General features: G+C 38.0%; 1 protein-coding gene across 3 annotated transcripts in view; it reads right to left on the bottom strand.

Moving 5' to 3' along the window:
- Positions 1-15,324, bottom strand: part of ESYT2 (extended synaptotagmin 2) — an 84,690-nt gene that overhangs the window by 18,575 nt on the left and 50,791 nt on the right. For 2 of the 3 annotated variants that reach the window (XM_082046003.1, XM_082046002.1), the window contains exons 7-13: positions 11,748-11,803; positions 6,798-6,918; positions 6,042-6,218; positions 5,614-5,696; positions 4,310-4,358; positions 3,573-3,662; positions 2,963-3,058 (exon numbers count right to left, since the gene is read on the bottom strand). In XM_082046003.1, the coding sequence (XP_081902129.1) occupies positions 2,963-3,058; positions 3,573-3,662; positions 4,310-4,358; positions 5,614-5,696; positions 6,042-6,218; positions 6,798-6,918; positions 11,748-11,803 (672 nt within the window). Of the gene's footprint in view, positions 1-598; positions 701-2,962; positions 3,059-3,572; positions 3,663-4,309; positions 4,359-5,613; positions 5,697-6,041; positions 6,219-6,797; positions 6,919-11,747; positions 11,804-15,324 lie in introns of all 3 variants that reach the window. The other variant, XM_082046001.1, reaches the window with a different exon arrangement.

The raw sequence follows: 15,324 nt of genomic DNA, 5'->3' as shown, positions 1-15,324 counted from the left end.
TGGATTTTCCTGACTACAGACTACTTGGAAAAAAAGAAAAGGAGCTTGGGAATTTGCAAAACAAGGAGCATCATGGAGTGAAATAGGATTTACAAGGGAATTTACAGTTTGGGGAGCACAAATAACCACATCCATTTTTAAAGCAATACTTGAACCAGTGTGGAGAGGTTGCAAGTTCTTACAAACATTAAGTGCATCACCTTTTAAAGAAACTACAGGGATGTTGGTTGCGATATTTATCAGCTTATTTCTCTGCAATAAAAGCCAACAATCCACCAGCATACTGTGTGCTAGGACAGTATGCATTTTATTTCTCAATGAATCAGCAATCCAAGTTAAATGTAAGAGCTTTTACAACAAACTTATCTTGGGTTTTTATCATAAAAAGTTACTTACTTACCCAATGATATGCTGATCAATGAAATTTAAGTAGCCTTTAAGATGCAATAAAAATAGCACAAAAACAATGCACACTTGTTGAAACCATGCAGCAAAACAAATTGCATGCTCTCATTCCACTAGAGTGAGTGGCTTTAGTAGCGCTAATCCACACTCTGGCAGAGAAAAGGTACAATACAAATAATACCAGAGAACTCACAAATAGTGCTCTATAGAGTGAGGTAGTGTTTTCACAAAAGACTAGTCCCGATGCTCTCCTCTCTTTTAAGTATCCACACCCAAAGTTTCCCTCGTAGATACTCTTAGGAAGATGGAAATGGAAGGAGAAAGCAGAGTGATGGGGTTGTGGCAGAATGAATGCATAAGCAGCTTTACTACACAAAAAAGTTAAGGAACACAGTCAAAGGATTCCAGAGAAAACAGCAGATAACAAGAAGTAAGTACACATTTGTCATTACAAATACTTTCATCTGTTAAATGACTTTCTGTAGTGCAGCAAGGTGAAAAGTCTTTGCATTTTTATTTTTTATTAATTATTCAAATATATTAACCCACTTCCCAAGTTTACTTTTGCTAGTGCAAATTTATAGGGCAGATTCAGCTAAGTACATTTAGAGACCGCCCTTCTACACCGCTTCTGTTTCACTTGAAACACATTTCAGATAAATCAGCGCAGTGTCTCAGAAACCCACAACTATGATGCATCTGTGCCAAAGAAATGCCTGTGCTGGGATTATTCACCATAATGCAAACAAAACAAGACTGACGACAGGATCAGAAATGTAGCAGTGATAAGCATTAACTTAAGAAATCCATTTGGAAGGTAATAAAAAGTACTTATTCATCTAGAACATATTTCAGCTGTAACATTCAAGTTGTGGACAAAAGTCTTCAAAACTATTAAAAGCAATCAGTGTAATTTTAACAGACTTAGTTCTCTTTGAACTTTTTGTTCCCCATAAATACAAGCAATCCAAAAGCGATGAATGTTGCTATTACACTACATGACCCCTTTAAGTGAATATGAACACAACGCAAGAAGCCAGCAGACTTTTATACTTAAGTCTTGCAAATGTTCCATATTAGAATCAAATGGACATTAAAAAAAGCTGTAGTCACTATAATTCACTGCAGTCTGATTCAATGCAGTGACACTATTTAAGCATTGGATTTCTAAGCATTTTAGAAAATGTATATTCAAAACAGGAAGGGAAAAACTAAATTTATGAGCAAAACTATGTTTATTTGCTGGAGAAGCTGATCTAACATAGAGAAGCCGACTTGTATGGAAAAAAATCGGAAATTGTGGATGAAAGAACTTTAAACTATTTTAAAGTTCTTGTTTTAAGTAAGAGGCCTTCGTGTATTTTAACAGATACATTAAACTGCTAATAGTTTGAGTAAAATTAGTAGTTGAACAAGAAAATACAGAAATGGGTTCAATTTAATCTAGTGCACAAAACGTATGGCAGATGGACTCCTTTTGTGTGATGGAGTATTCTGATACTGATGTTATGCACACAATAATTCTATTCTGTCTCTGTTTATTCTGTACTTTAATAATTCTACACTTTTTCTACCAAGTTAGAGCGTTCCCCTGAATTCAATACAGTGAGGTTGAAAAGATAACGCAGGACTCTATTCCAAAAGAGCTACATCCTTTTGGCTTTTAAAATAACCTATAAATACTACTTCCAAACACTGCTCTATGCACCCTGGAACAGGCTTCAAATCACCAGTCAGTGATGTGAATTGTTTAGGCTGCTAAGGTTTCATTTGTTACCACAGTCTGTCTCATGCAGCATTTGAACTTCAGTTTAAGATGAGGGGACAGATTTGCAAAATGCATGCAAAAAAAATCTGAGGCTTGAAAACTTTATTCTCTCATTAGTATTTTAGTCAGCACTTCCAGAATTTCTCATTCTAACAGCAATGCTGAAAAACAGCAAAAACCCAGTGTCATGCTTCTCCCATCTATTTATGGTAGGGTTTACTTTATTACTGCTGTGTGATGGAACCACTCTTTATTTTTATGTTTTGCATAAGCAAATAACCAATAGGCCAAATGACAACCTGACAGAAATCTCAGACAAGTTTTCTGCCACTGTAACATCCACTGGACAGTATTAATTTTGTGATGAGGACTTCAGGATCTTCAAATCTACCCCAGGTTCCCTAAACCAAAGCAAGTAGGTTTACCTGAACTCAAGCAATTTGGCCTTTTCCCAGTAGGTTCCTTAAAATTCCCCATACTAATCCCATACTATTTATGGAAAACACTGTGTAATAAAAACATGCAGCCTCTCAAGTCCAGGAAAGGAGCATTCTTTAAAGAAAAATCACACTGATAAAACAGTAATGTTTTATTAAATATATGTATCTATAATACTATACTGCTAGAAATGTGGACCTTACATTACACGTTTTGAAATGAGAGAAAGTATAGAAAACGTGGCATAATGTGTGTTAGTAAAGCAGTGTGCCATACCACCGAGCAAGACATGCTGGAAGTACGTGGGACATACCCATGACAAAAGGGTTTATCCATCAGAATGTAACTTACAGGCAGGTTTCTTGCCGAGTCCAAATAGAGAATAAGCAATGCAGAAGAAAGCCCATCATTGGCTTGGTCCTTATCAGCTCTAATGCTTGTTAGCACCTAAATCAACAACATACTGTAAGCTTTTCTGAAAATCAAACATAATTATTATTCTCTCCCACACTCCTGAAAAACATTTTCAAACCATCTCCCAAATGCAAACATTCACAAATGAACACTATGAAGCATAAAAACTAACTTTTCAAAACTCATAAATATTTCAAACCCATTTTAATGGAAATTTCTGCCCCATTTACTAATTCCCTTTTTAGACTGGACAGATTCTAATAGCATATCCAGCTTTACGTCCCAGACCATTGAAATGTTAGCTGATACTCTCAAACCTTAATACTAAGAGAAAAGGATGACAAAAGCATTTTAAAATCCCATGTCACTACAGCACATTAACAGTTACGACAATGAGATTTCTAAAACACAAACAGCTTGGAATAAAGTTACAGATTTATCCAAATTCACAACATCTAGATAATCTAATTACTTACATATTTAACAACAACTATAACCACCCCACAACAATTAAGATCAGGATAAAAGTGATGTGTTCCTTTAATACCTTGTCTAGGTTTTCAGCAGTTGGCATCAATGTGAGCCATTCCAGTTTTAAATGCAATTTTCCTTTGGACACTTCATCCAAAGTAAACCACTAAAAGTTAAGCAAAGTAATGTGACATGATCTGACACCAAACCAATACATGATTGCAACTGGCTCTTCAGGACATTTAGGAAATGCTAAACTCTACTAGAAATCTTATAGAGCTGAAGTCCGCATAACCTGAAGAGATCTGATTCATTGTTTAAAATGGCCTTTAAAATATTACAACACAAAATAACAAAAACAGCCATATAAACCTCAACGTTATCTAGTAAAAGCATTTTTTAAAATATCAAGAGAATTCTTTAAGTTCTGTAAGGTTGTTCTGGAAATACAAACCTCACATAACATTACTATAAAATCTCTCTTACATACAGGACAAAAATCAGTCTGCTAAGTCTAACAGTAGTTAAACTGGGCAATTCTAGTGCAAGAAAAAGCTCTCACCAAATACATAAGTTACTGTTTTTTGCATTTACATAGTAGTAATCTTAAAACCCCAAGACAGAAGAACGGCATCATTCTACAGATCTCACCAATTCAGGTATCCCTTAAATCACTATACTGATCATCAGGGAATCTATTTCTAGCATTAGGTCATTCATGCACATGCAGGAACTATGCTCAGAAAAAAATAATAATTAAAGAACCATATATACAACATATGGATTTTTAACCCAAACTTGCTCAACGCTTACCTCATCGAGAAGACGCTCCTTTTCAACTTCAATTAAATCTATCATCAAACTAGAAAAACAAAACAAAAGTATTTTAGTCAAGACGCAAAACGATCCCATAGAAAACTCCAACCCCAGCCCATGCTTGCTGAATATCCAGGCTTCCTCTGAGACCAAAGGAGCAGACTAGTGTTCTTTTAGCCCCTAAGAGGAAGAAGTAGAGAATGAAATGGTTGAATGAAGAGGAATGCAGGATAGCAGAAAATATATCTATTCTACAGCCCATCTGGCACAATATGGCTCACACACATAAGACCAAATTCTCAAAACAGTGCCCACATCCTAACTACCCACTGGAAAACAGCCCCTGGCCATGAATTCATGCTTCAGCATTGTCTGGGAGAGCACTAGTTCACACAAGCTGAAAATGTACCAGGGAATCTGCTAAAAATCAAACACGGCAGCCAACTGCATGTCATTACATGGACATTCGTTGTGACTTTTTATTTTATTAGCCCTGAAGTACACATTATGCCACTTTCTTCCCCTCCACTTGAGTGTAAGATTAGGGAAGTGCAAAGAAAAGAACCCTTTGTACTACCTACTTCTTTAATTTAATGAGAAGTAGGTGCTGTTGCTCCTGTTAGGAGAAAAGGAGCTGGAAAGATAAGGGAGTTCTACTCTGTATGGAAAGCAACAACGAGAAGCTCCAAAACCCTGCAAGAAATAAAGGTGACAAATTACTGGAGAAAGAGGCTGACTAAAACCCTGCAATGTTCATGGGTAAACACTAAAGGCAGGCCTAGGGAATCTACGGGTGAGTAATGTTTGCAGAAGCATTACAGGAAGATATTTTCTTTAATCAAATAGTTAAGATCAGCTCTTAGAGAAAAATAAACTGTGAGCTGGCCATTCAAAAACTATGCAGATGAAGAAGATACACGGTAATAAAGCTATATTAGCTTTGCCTGAATAAATAATGTGCTAGCTTATGAACACTAAAGCAGGTAGGGTACAATTCCTAAAAAATACCCACCTTTTTTTTTTCATGAGTACCCACAACACATTATTTAATATATACATTATATATATATATATAAACATATATATATACACACACAAGCACATTTTTATATACATATCTTTACATACATGAAGTAATTATAGAACAACTTACTACCACATCTTGGAAAGATAATTAATTTATAAATATAGTAATATAGCAGAACTACAACCGCAATAAAATGCGAACAGGAAAAAAAAAAGATTACATTGAAATATTTAATCTCTTTTCAACACTTGCAAACGTTCTCCATAACATTTACCTTCCCAGGAAGTCATCTTTATCTGGATCTTCATCAAAGAGCTCGATCTCCAGCTCCTGGCCTGGATGTTCATATACTAAGGCCTGAAAGTACAGTAAAATAGCATTGTCAATGGTAAAGCCAACTAGCAAATGGCACAGTAACAATAAAACATTGAACTGCAGTGCCTTTGTGTGTTCAAACATATCAATATGCAAATTCTTTAAAAAAGATGAGTAGAGCAAGTGTAAGAGCTTTTCAGATGTGATTTGCTAACACTGCTTTAAGAGACTGGATTTAGTTTCAGAAGCACTGATGCTTAGTCTAGATTTAAAAAGTACATACATCAATGGTGACTTTCTCTTCTGTTACAGGGTACCTTCTCTAACAAAATCAATTTTGAAAATGACTTTACAGAACACGCAACAAGCTATTTGTATTGATTATACCTCATAAACTTCATTCCATTTTGGATTGAGATTTTCTTTGATGACCTTGCTTTGGAAAATCTGGTTGCCCACACGGATGATTCCATAGGGATCTGACTTCCCTTTGACAATCCCTTTTAGGTAAGTATCTTTCCCCTCTAGGTCCTGAGCTTCAATAAAGTGTATCCTTAGAACACCCTGAAAAAGGAAAAGATGAGTTTATGTAGTGGCCTGAAAGCCTCCATCACAATTTATGCAATATATGTTTTAAAATTTCCACTGCGATTTCCTTAACATGAAACTTAGTTTGGACACACTGTAAATGGAGGGAGATCAGTGATGATCCACAGACACAGAAGACCTGGCACTCGAGAGATTCCTGAAAAGAAAAACTGCCATCAATAATCAGAAACATGCCAATTATAACAAGAAATGGAAGTGAGTAGCAATAGGTAGTAAGAACTTTCCAGAGAAGAGCACTGGCAATAATTTGCACACAGGCTACTTGATTTTTAGTCTATACAATTGAACTATATTTTAACAAGTAATATGTTTAAGATTCTAGCAAAACAAAAATATCCTTCTTGGTGTTATTATGAAACATTAACTCCAGACATATTATTTATAAATTAAATCAATTATTTTAAGTGACTGGATTCATGATAACATCAACTACTGCAATAATGGTATTTAGAAATTCACACAAAAATCTCTAACAGTTACTAATACAGAAAAAACTAAATGCAAAACTAATAGTATTAACAGAAAGGTGCTTACCTTTGGTATAGGAAACCTCAGCTGAGCAATCTGCACTTCACTGACAAGGGGGACCGTAATTCTATTTGGAAGGACCAGGTAGTTGGATATTATATCCAATATTATTGTATCTGATAAGCCACTGTTGGAGAAAATAGTCTTCAGTTACTTCATGAGAATTAAACACACGTTATGTCACACTAAGATACGCCTTTTGCTGCTTAACAACCTAAACAGAGAAAATATTTGCCTTTTGGGGGATTTAGAAGACATAGTTTTATAAAACACTTTTGAAAATAAAGGATTCTTGCCAAAATAGCCACCAGGTGGAAGCAGCTGACACGGAATCGCAGAAACTACAGAAATGAATGGGCATTCTCATTTCCCTGCCACCCAAGCTCCCCCCTCGCCCCGCGCTTTTTAAAGCCACCCAGGGTAAAAGGCTCTTGCCCGCATTGTAAACAACCAAGCAGATGTTAACTGTTAGTCTGCTTTTGTATTTTAATTATGATTCAACCAGCCCTGAAAGTTTGGCTGAGTGTTCCTGTATTGTTATGAAAGAAGTTGTCCCCTTGAGCTGGGAGGACTGTCGTTTATAAAAGAAACACAAAGAAAACATGCTTGTGGCCCAGGAAAATATGGCCTAGGGAAGCAGAACAGGTTTTGTTGTGGCAAAAAGGGAGTGGCAGTACAGTCACATTGCTAATGAATCATTAAAAAACCCAAACTCGCCCCCCTCACACCCCACAGGCACAGAAAAGACAAACTTTCCTAAACTACCAGTTCAGCCAGTTTGGGTCTCAGCTGACAATAAATCAGTGTTTGCAGACAAACACCACGGGTTACCTGCATCATCTACAGCAGTAAGAAGGCAGAATTGGAGTGGTACAATTCACCACGGAAAACAAGTATCCAGGGGGCGTTTAGGGGTATGTGCAAAGATTCAGAGAGAAAAATATAAAAATACTTGATATATTCTGAGCCACAGGTGCACTCGCACTAAAGCTGGTGGAGCTTCTCAGGGATGAATGATTTCTCCTCCTAAACACACTTTAAGATTCCCCTTTTGTAGTCTTTATGAAGTTAAAATGCAGATATGTTTGATTACTGAGAAGGTTTTTCAGACTAAGCACTTGTAAAGTTTTCCTAAGACTGAATCTGCAGTTGGGAGCAGCTCTGACTCAGCAGCCGGACACAAAACCCGCAGTGAAATGAAATATGTATTACATTTTCATTCGGGAAGAAAATTTCTTGGTGAGCAGTAAACATATTATGGCAGAGACAGGTAACAAAATTAACCCACTGAATACAATCTGGCCCCTTTCTAATTCACACTGATTTCTCATGCCCGATATCTGCATCCCCCGGGCTGCCCACATCCACTGTAAATCCAGATCAACTATGATACACAATATAACATGGCTCTTTTTTATAATATCCAGTACAATAAGAACAGAAGAAACTCAAGACTGCATCAAGATCAATTGAGAGGTCTGTGCAGACCTCTGTTTATTCTCTGAAAGAAGCAACAGCGGACAATGTTAAGATGTTGCTCAGAGGAACTTTCCTCTCAGGCTTCTATGAGTTAATTCACATCTGTCCTACAGAGGAGTCTTTATTCCCCTCCTTTCTCCCAGAGCTTCTCCAGTCATATTTGCAAAGATTTTCCTTCTGTGTGAACCCTCAACCCTACAAATTTATAGTTTCAGTAATTCTTTAGACAACTACTACAAGAAGACAAATTATGTTATTTGAAAATAAGTAGCTTTCTTTAGTCATCATGCCACATGCTGCTTTTCAAACCTCCTCAGTTTAGTTTTGCTAAACATCAAGTTTTCAATTTATGTACATTAAACTTTATCTGAGGTAAGCCAAGAAAATAGAACCCATCATTTTGTTAAAAATTTAAGGTAAACACTCCGAACATTAAAAAGGGAAAAAAAGCATCTGGGGTGATGGTCACTACACAAGCAACAATCCCATTTTTCAAAATACAACTCTGATGATAAATCTGCCGTAGAGAGATCAGAGAAGTTTGCTCTGTTCATGCTTTTGTTAGTGTCCCTTCCTGGCAAGAAGACAAAGCTCCACCTTTACGCTCAGGAAAGTCCAGGCCTTGAGAACAGATGATTAACGGAGAAAACTCACTGCTCTAGGTCAGAAAACGCCAACAACAGTGCCAGAGAGGCGACGGCAGCACAGCTGCCTGGAAAGAAAGGTTATCATGCTCTTCTCAAGTATTTGCTTAGAACACATACATTACGAAATAAGCTATGGGCATAAATAAACCTAGACTTGGTTCAGAGAATGACTGATGTTCAAACGATGCTACAGGATATATCCTTAAAGCAGAGAAAAACAGCCCGAAGCATAACAGGGCCCAGACACTTGGCGGACTCGTGGTCCTTGATACTAGGACAAAAACCCAACCCTGTGATTCCAAAGGTCAGTCTTGCAATTTTATCCTAAACAAAACACTTGAATTTCACTAAAATGTGAGAAATTAGTATAAAAAAAATGAACAAGCATTAATGGAATTTCACAGAAATTTACAAAGACTCCTACAAGGCAGTAGATATTCTGTCTTTAAAAACAGGGAGCTGAAAAAGAATACCAAAGATCCTAACTAAGTAATTAATTAAATGAATTCTAAACCAACATGACACTTCCAAGCTGTTTGAAACTACTCTAACCAAATATGAGCCAACTGGGATGCTCCCAGCTGGAAACTATTCTTCATGAATACAATGCAAAAACTACAATCTTTCTAATTATTTTATTACTTGAACTAAAAGGTCTGATCCATGGAAAGCAGAGACACATCACTGATCAAGCAGCATGGGAAGATGTATCAATTTAAACAATTACATTATCGATAAAGAGCTTAAGGCTGTAAAACTCTGTCATTGATTATAAGTACAACCATTTTTTCAGTTCACAGAAATGAGAGGTGTGAAATGCTTCAGACAGTTTATTATAGTAAATGTCTTCAAAAGTTCCATTTCATTGCAGAAAATTCTTGGCATTTACCTACTCTGTTGTATTGCTGTTTAGCTCTACTTAATTTTTAGTGACGGAACAAGCAGCTCTGTATTTCTCCTGCCTTGTCCTTGCTCATGCCGCAGAGACAGCACATCTGACTGCATAGAGTATTTTTACTATATTCCAAGCAACCATAACAGAATTCATCTTCCCACCATCCACATCCCCTCCTGACAGCACTTGAGTGTTCTCACAACCTGACTCCTCACGTAGAGATTTTAATTCCATTGCTCTGTAAGCCACGCTAATGATGGAATATGAATTACTTTTCTGTCCTTCTCCTTGTGGAGTTACATCCAAAGAGCAATGGAAGTTGTTAACGGCCGACAGAGAAGATTCCAGGAGCAAATGCAGAAATTTGTGTAGCAGAAGACATTTGCAAACAGAGTACGAAAAGCAGAAGTAGTTTAGTGTGCAGCCAACAGCCGTGGGATGGAAAAGGTACCTGTAGTGGCAGTAATCTCTTGTTCACCATTGTTCGTAACAACTACAGTATGTCAGGCTGTCGTACCAAAATATACAGTATATCTATACAGATAAGAAAACCAAATACAGCACTCGAGAAGACTCTTGGCGAGGCAGAGAGCATGAGTCACCCCAGTTACAGTTACTATAGAAATAGTTTCTATAGTATCTAGATGGCACCACTCTATGCACATGTGGCCAAGCTTGGTTGCTCTGGAAACCATAAACTTGAGATTCTTAGCAAGACTTTGTTTACATCAGAGGTTTTGTGTTTGCAGTCAGGCAAATGTGGAGCATGATATGAAACTTGGGAGCCTAGTAAGCTTAAGTACTAAACGTAAATTTATTAATGTTATGTCAAAAGAGCAAATTATTACTCCGGAGCTGCGTTTTGGAAGCCATTTTCTCACTCGGCAAGAAAAGCTCTTTCCTTGGAGGCAGTCCTAAGCAGGCTTGAAACATGAGCACTTCTTACAGCCATTAACCTACTTAGTGCAAGTTCTAATTTCAAACTGTTCAACTGGGATTCCATGCACTGGCTTCACGTGTCTAAGTAAAGCAAAAACCATTTCGGTCACACAATTGAGCACTAAGGGATTAATTTAATACCTAAATTCAAGCTCTTGTTTTTAAACAATAAGAAATAAACCTGGAGTCAGCCAGCTCTTGAGAGTATTGGGATCCAATAAAAGGACTAGTCACAAAATCTGAGTGTGTATCAGATCTGCCATTATCCCCTTAGCCATTGTCCCAATATTGAAAAGCCCCTGGGTAACTATTACAACTTGATAATTATTAATAAATTCATGGATTTAACCTTATCAGGATTGCAATGATTCACAGCAGCTTGGTTTTCACCTCTACTTCTGCTTTTTTCTTTGGGGTTTTGCCAGGTACTATTCTGAAAAGCTCTGAATAAGCCAAGCATTTTTTCTAGCTATATACAGGCAATATTTTTGCTACTCCATTTGATCTTCACATAATAAACTGAGAGCTTTAAAAGCAAGTACTTGAAGAGTTTATTTAATTTGATCACTGTCTTAAGCTGTTTCTAACTACCTTTACAGAGGCACCTAGAGATGTATCAGCATAGGAAGCCACAAGCCAAGATGTTGTGAAGCCACTGGCATAAAAAACTCAAGCTCTCTGCCTTTCTGCTGTCCTAGGAGATGGCAGATAGGACATTCACGAGACTCTGGAAACCTTGAAAGGCTGAGAACACTAACAAAAGCAGATTAAAAATTATCTTTTCAACATGTTTTTAACAAGACCCACTCAAAATACTTTTGATGTACAGTCAATTGTAGCGAAATCACTACCTTCTGCATATTGAGCAACTTCTTATACTTCTAAATTAAGAGATAAAAGTGCTCATTTAGCCTGATATTTTTAGCTGATGGTCTTCAGATTTTCTGGAGTTCATTGAGGTGGAGGAATATCAAACACTCCTTTACATATACTCACTTCAGTCCTGGAACATCCAGAAGATTGGTCAGTCCGGTCCAGTTGATTTCCAAAAGCTGTGAATTACAGAGAAAAGGGAAGGGGGAAAAAAAGGCAACTTGTGAGTTCACAACACTGAAGAAATAAACCCGATCACTACAGATTCTGGTCAGTGGAAGGTTAAGAACCAGTTTCCGGGATCTTCTTAAACAGAAAACCAAAACTTCTTCCATTCCATTCCAAATAATTTTTACCAATGGCTTTTAAAACAGTTAGAAAAACAAGTCCTCATTCTCTTATCCATCCTCTCATAAATACATCTAAATACACAGGTGCACACTCTAATATACACACGTATACAGCATCTACTATATAAAATCAATATGAAATAATGAAATGCGGTCCTAATTTCTGAAGAAATATTTTCATATTCACCATAGACCTGTTACAGATGAACAGTCACCAACATGAATCTGCAAAGTATAATAAGCTGATGAAGAATGCCATTAGAGACCAAGAAAATAAGTGATCTAGAAGACCTGACCAACAGAAAGAAAGAAGAGCTGGGATTAAGAAGGGGGAAGGAGGATGTGACAACAGCTTGCAAACACAGAATAGGCTGTTTTCTATGACAAAGAGACACATTCGTTCTAGCACTGATGCAGTAAAGAAGAATGGTATCAACAGGATTAAGTACTGAAGTGAGAAAAGTCTTCAGAAATAATGAATAGAGATAGCTCATTGCTAGATCATATATACTTTCTTCACCAAAAATCTGTACAGAATACTATACATACAAATGTTATTCTATAAAGCTGCTTATTCTGTTTCAGGGCTACTGGCATTAACAACTGATTTCTAACATTCTTTTCAATCCTATAATCATCTCATTCTAGATAACAAAACTAACAGAACTGAGTTTCCTTGTCTCCCTTCTCACTGAAAACTTTCTGTTAACTGCACAGAATTTAGTTGAATAAAATCAACAAACAAATCCAAACTCGCCCAGTGACCACCATGCTTCCAAATCCGACAACCCAATCTAAGAATAACTGTATGAAAAGAGTTAAAAGGACTTTGACATTCCTCTGTTAACAAACTAATTGTGGTGTTTCAGTTAAATATTGAAACAAAACAACAAATCTCTAAAAAACATATGTTGCATCTTTCCACAAACAGGCAAGAATAATCACTACATTCATTTTCTATTAAAAGAAACCAGCACATCATTCTTTTATAAAGGATCTATTAATAGTTTAATTAGTGATTTCCTTTGTGAATACTTTGCCTAAAGATAACACGTAATACGTTTACTTACAGAAGGAGCACTGTTAATATACTTTTGTAAAGGTGGCGAATTATTTCAATGTTATCTACGAAGCACATAGCTTACTTGTAACAAACAATTAAGCAGAAAAAAAAAAAATCATTTTCCTTTCCATGGAAAAGGTAGGTAGATTTAATAACTTAGTATTCCAAAACAAAAGGCAAGACATATCATGGGATGTACTGCAAGGATCTACATGAGCCACCGACATGCCGTTTCCACAAAGGAGGCTGACGCTGAGAGCCATGGCGAGCAGGCCGAGGGGGCTGGGCCTGCCCCTCTGCCCAGCGCTGCTGAGGCCACACCTGGAGAGCCTGGGCCAGGTCTGGGCTCCTCAGCACATGGACATGTTGGAGAGAATCCAACAGGCCAACGAGGATGAGGGAATAGAGTGTACTATCAGCAACTTGCTGATGACACCAAGCTGGGAGGAGTGGCTGACACGCCAGAAGGCTGCGCTGCCATCCAGAGACCTCGACAGGCTGGAGAGCTGGGTGGGGAAAAATGTAATGAAATATAACAAGGACAAGTGTAGAGTCCTGCATCTGGGCAGGAACAACCCCAGGTTCCAGTATAGGTTGGGGAATGACCTGTTAGAGAGCAGTGTAGGGGAAAGGGACCTGGGGGTCCTTGTGGACAGCAGGATGACCATGAGCCAGCACTGTGCCCTTGTGGCCAAGAAGGCCAATGGTACCTGGGGTGTATTACAAGGGGGGTGGTTAGTAGGTCAAGAGACGTTCTCCTGCCCCTCTGCTCTGCCCTGGTGAGACCACACCTGGAATATTGTGTCCAGTTCTGGGCCCCTCAGTTCCAGAAGGACAGAGAACTGCTGGAGAGAGTCCAGCGCAGGGCAACGAAGATGATGAAGGGAGGGGAGCATCTCCCGTGTGAGGAAAGGCTGAGGGAGCTGGGGCTCTTTAGCTTGGAGGAGAGGAGACTGAGGGGTGAGCTCATTAATACATACGTATGTAAAGGGTGAGTGTCAGGAGGATAGAGCCAGGCTCTCCCCGGTGACAACCAATGATAGGACAAGGGGCAATGGGTACAAACTGGAACACAGGAGGTTCCATTTAAATTTGAGAAGAAACTTCTTCACAGTGATGGTGCCAGAGCCTGGAACAGGCTGCCCGGGGAGGTTGTGGAGTCTCCTTCTGTGGAGACATTCAAACCTGCCTGGACACCTTCCTGTGTAACCTCATCTGGATGTTCCTGCTCCGGCGGGGGGATTGGACTGGATGAGCTTTTGAGGTCCCTTCCAATCCCGGACATTCTGTGATTCTGTGATTTGGTCTCACCCAGGGATTAAGATTAGCGTCTTCCTACCTATGCCATTCAGAAGGGTGAATAAACCTACAGACTTCAATAGAATGGTTAAAATTTAGCACTTGCCCTGCTGATACCCATTCAGGAAATCACTGCAAGATTTTTCATAGCCTCCTTCTTCTACTGTATTACACTCCTATGGCTCTGTACAAGCAGGAGAGAAACAGAACCAGAGACTCCTCTGATACAGGCATCTTGATGACTGGAAGCAGCTTTCAACCTCTGCCAGCCAAAAGGATCCCAGTGGAGATCTGCTCTTTTTCAACATTTAGAAACCAACACACTTTGAACAAAATGATTATACATGTATACAGATCATTACGGTTTATCTGTTGGCCTCTTGTAAATGCAATTTTCTAAACCCTTCAGCATAATAATGTTTCCCAGACTGGAAAAATGAATACAAGTCAAAACAATTTTTCATTCTGTCATTACAGCACCAGACAGAAGAACTCTCAGAATGGCAGCTAAGCTTCACGGTTTAGTTCTATTCAATTCATTTTCTTACTTCACATAGTTTTATATTGTGTGGGTTAAAATGCAGTAAACAACGAATTTCTGCCAGTTGTATGTATTTTAATCTATTTAATTATGCCCTTGCATCCGCCTTCTTCCCGTTGCCAGTTACGGAGTATTTACTTTATCTATCCATTTCACATAATGAATTTTGCCCAGGAATTATATTCAATATCTCAACAGATATTATAATGATGAAATTCCAATATTTTATTGTTCTGCTCTGACCCTTAAAAAACACCTTCCCAAAGTACCCAAAATAAAGTAGCAGCAGTAGAGAACTGAAATGTAAAGCTTTAGACACTTGGGTGAACAATGAGCAACATGTTTCCTATAAGCTTAATTCTGTGGCTTTAAAAATAACAGGAGCTTTTTGATAAGATACTGCAGAATTGCTGCTACTGTGAAAACTGAGGCCAGTTTCTAAGCCCA

The sequence above is a fragment of the Streptopelia decaocto genome, assembly GCF_964273445.1.
Source record: "Streptopelia decaocto genome assembly, chromosome: 2".
NCBI classification, from domain to species: Eukaryota; Metazoa; Chordata; class Aves; order Columbiformes; family Columbidae; genus Streptopelia; species Streptopelia decaocto.
The sequence above is the reverse complement of the archived record's forward strand: the minus strand, read 5'-3'. Positions and strand labels throughout refer to the sequence as shown.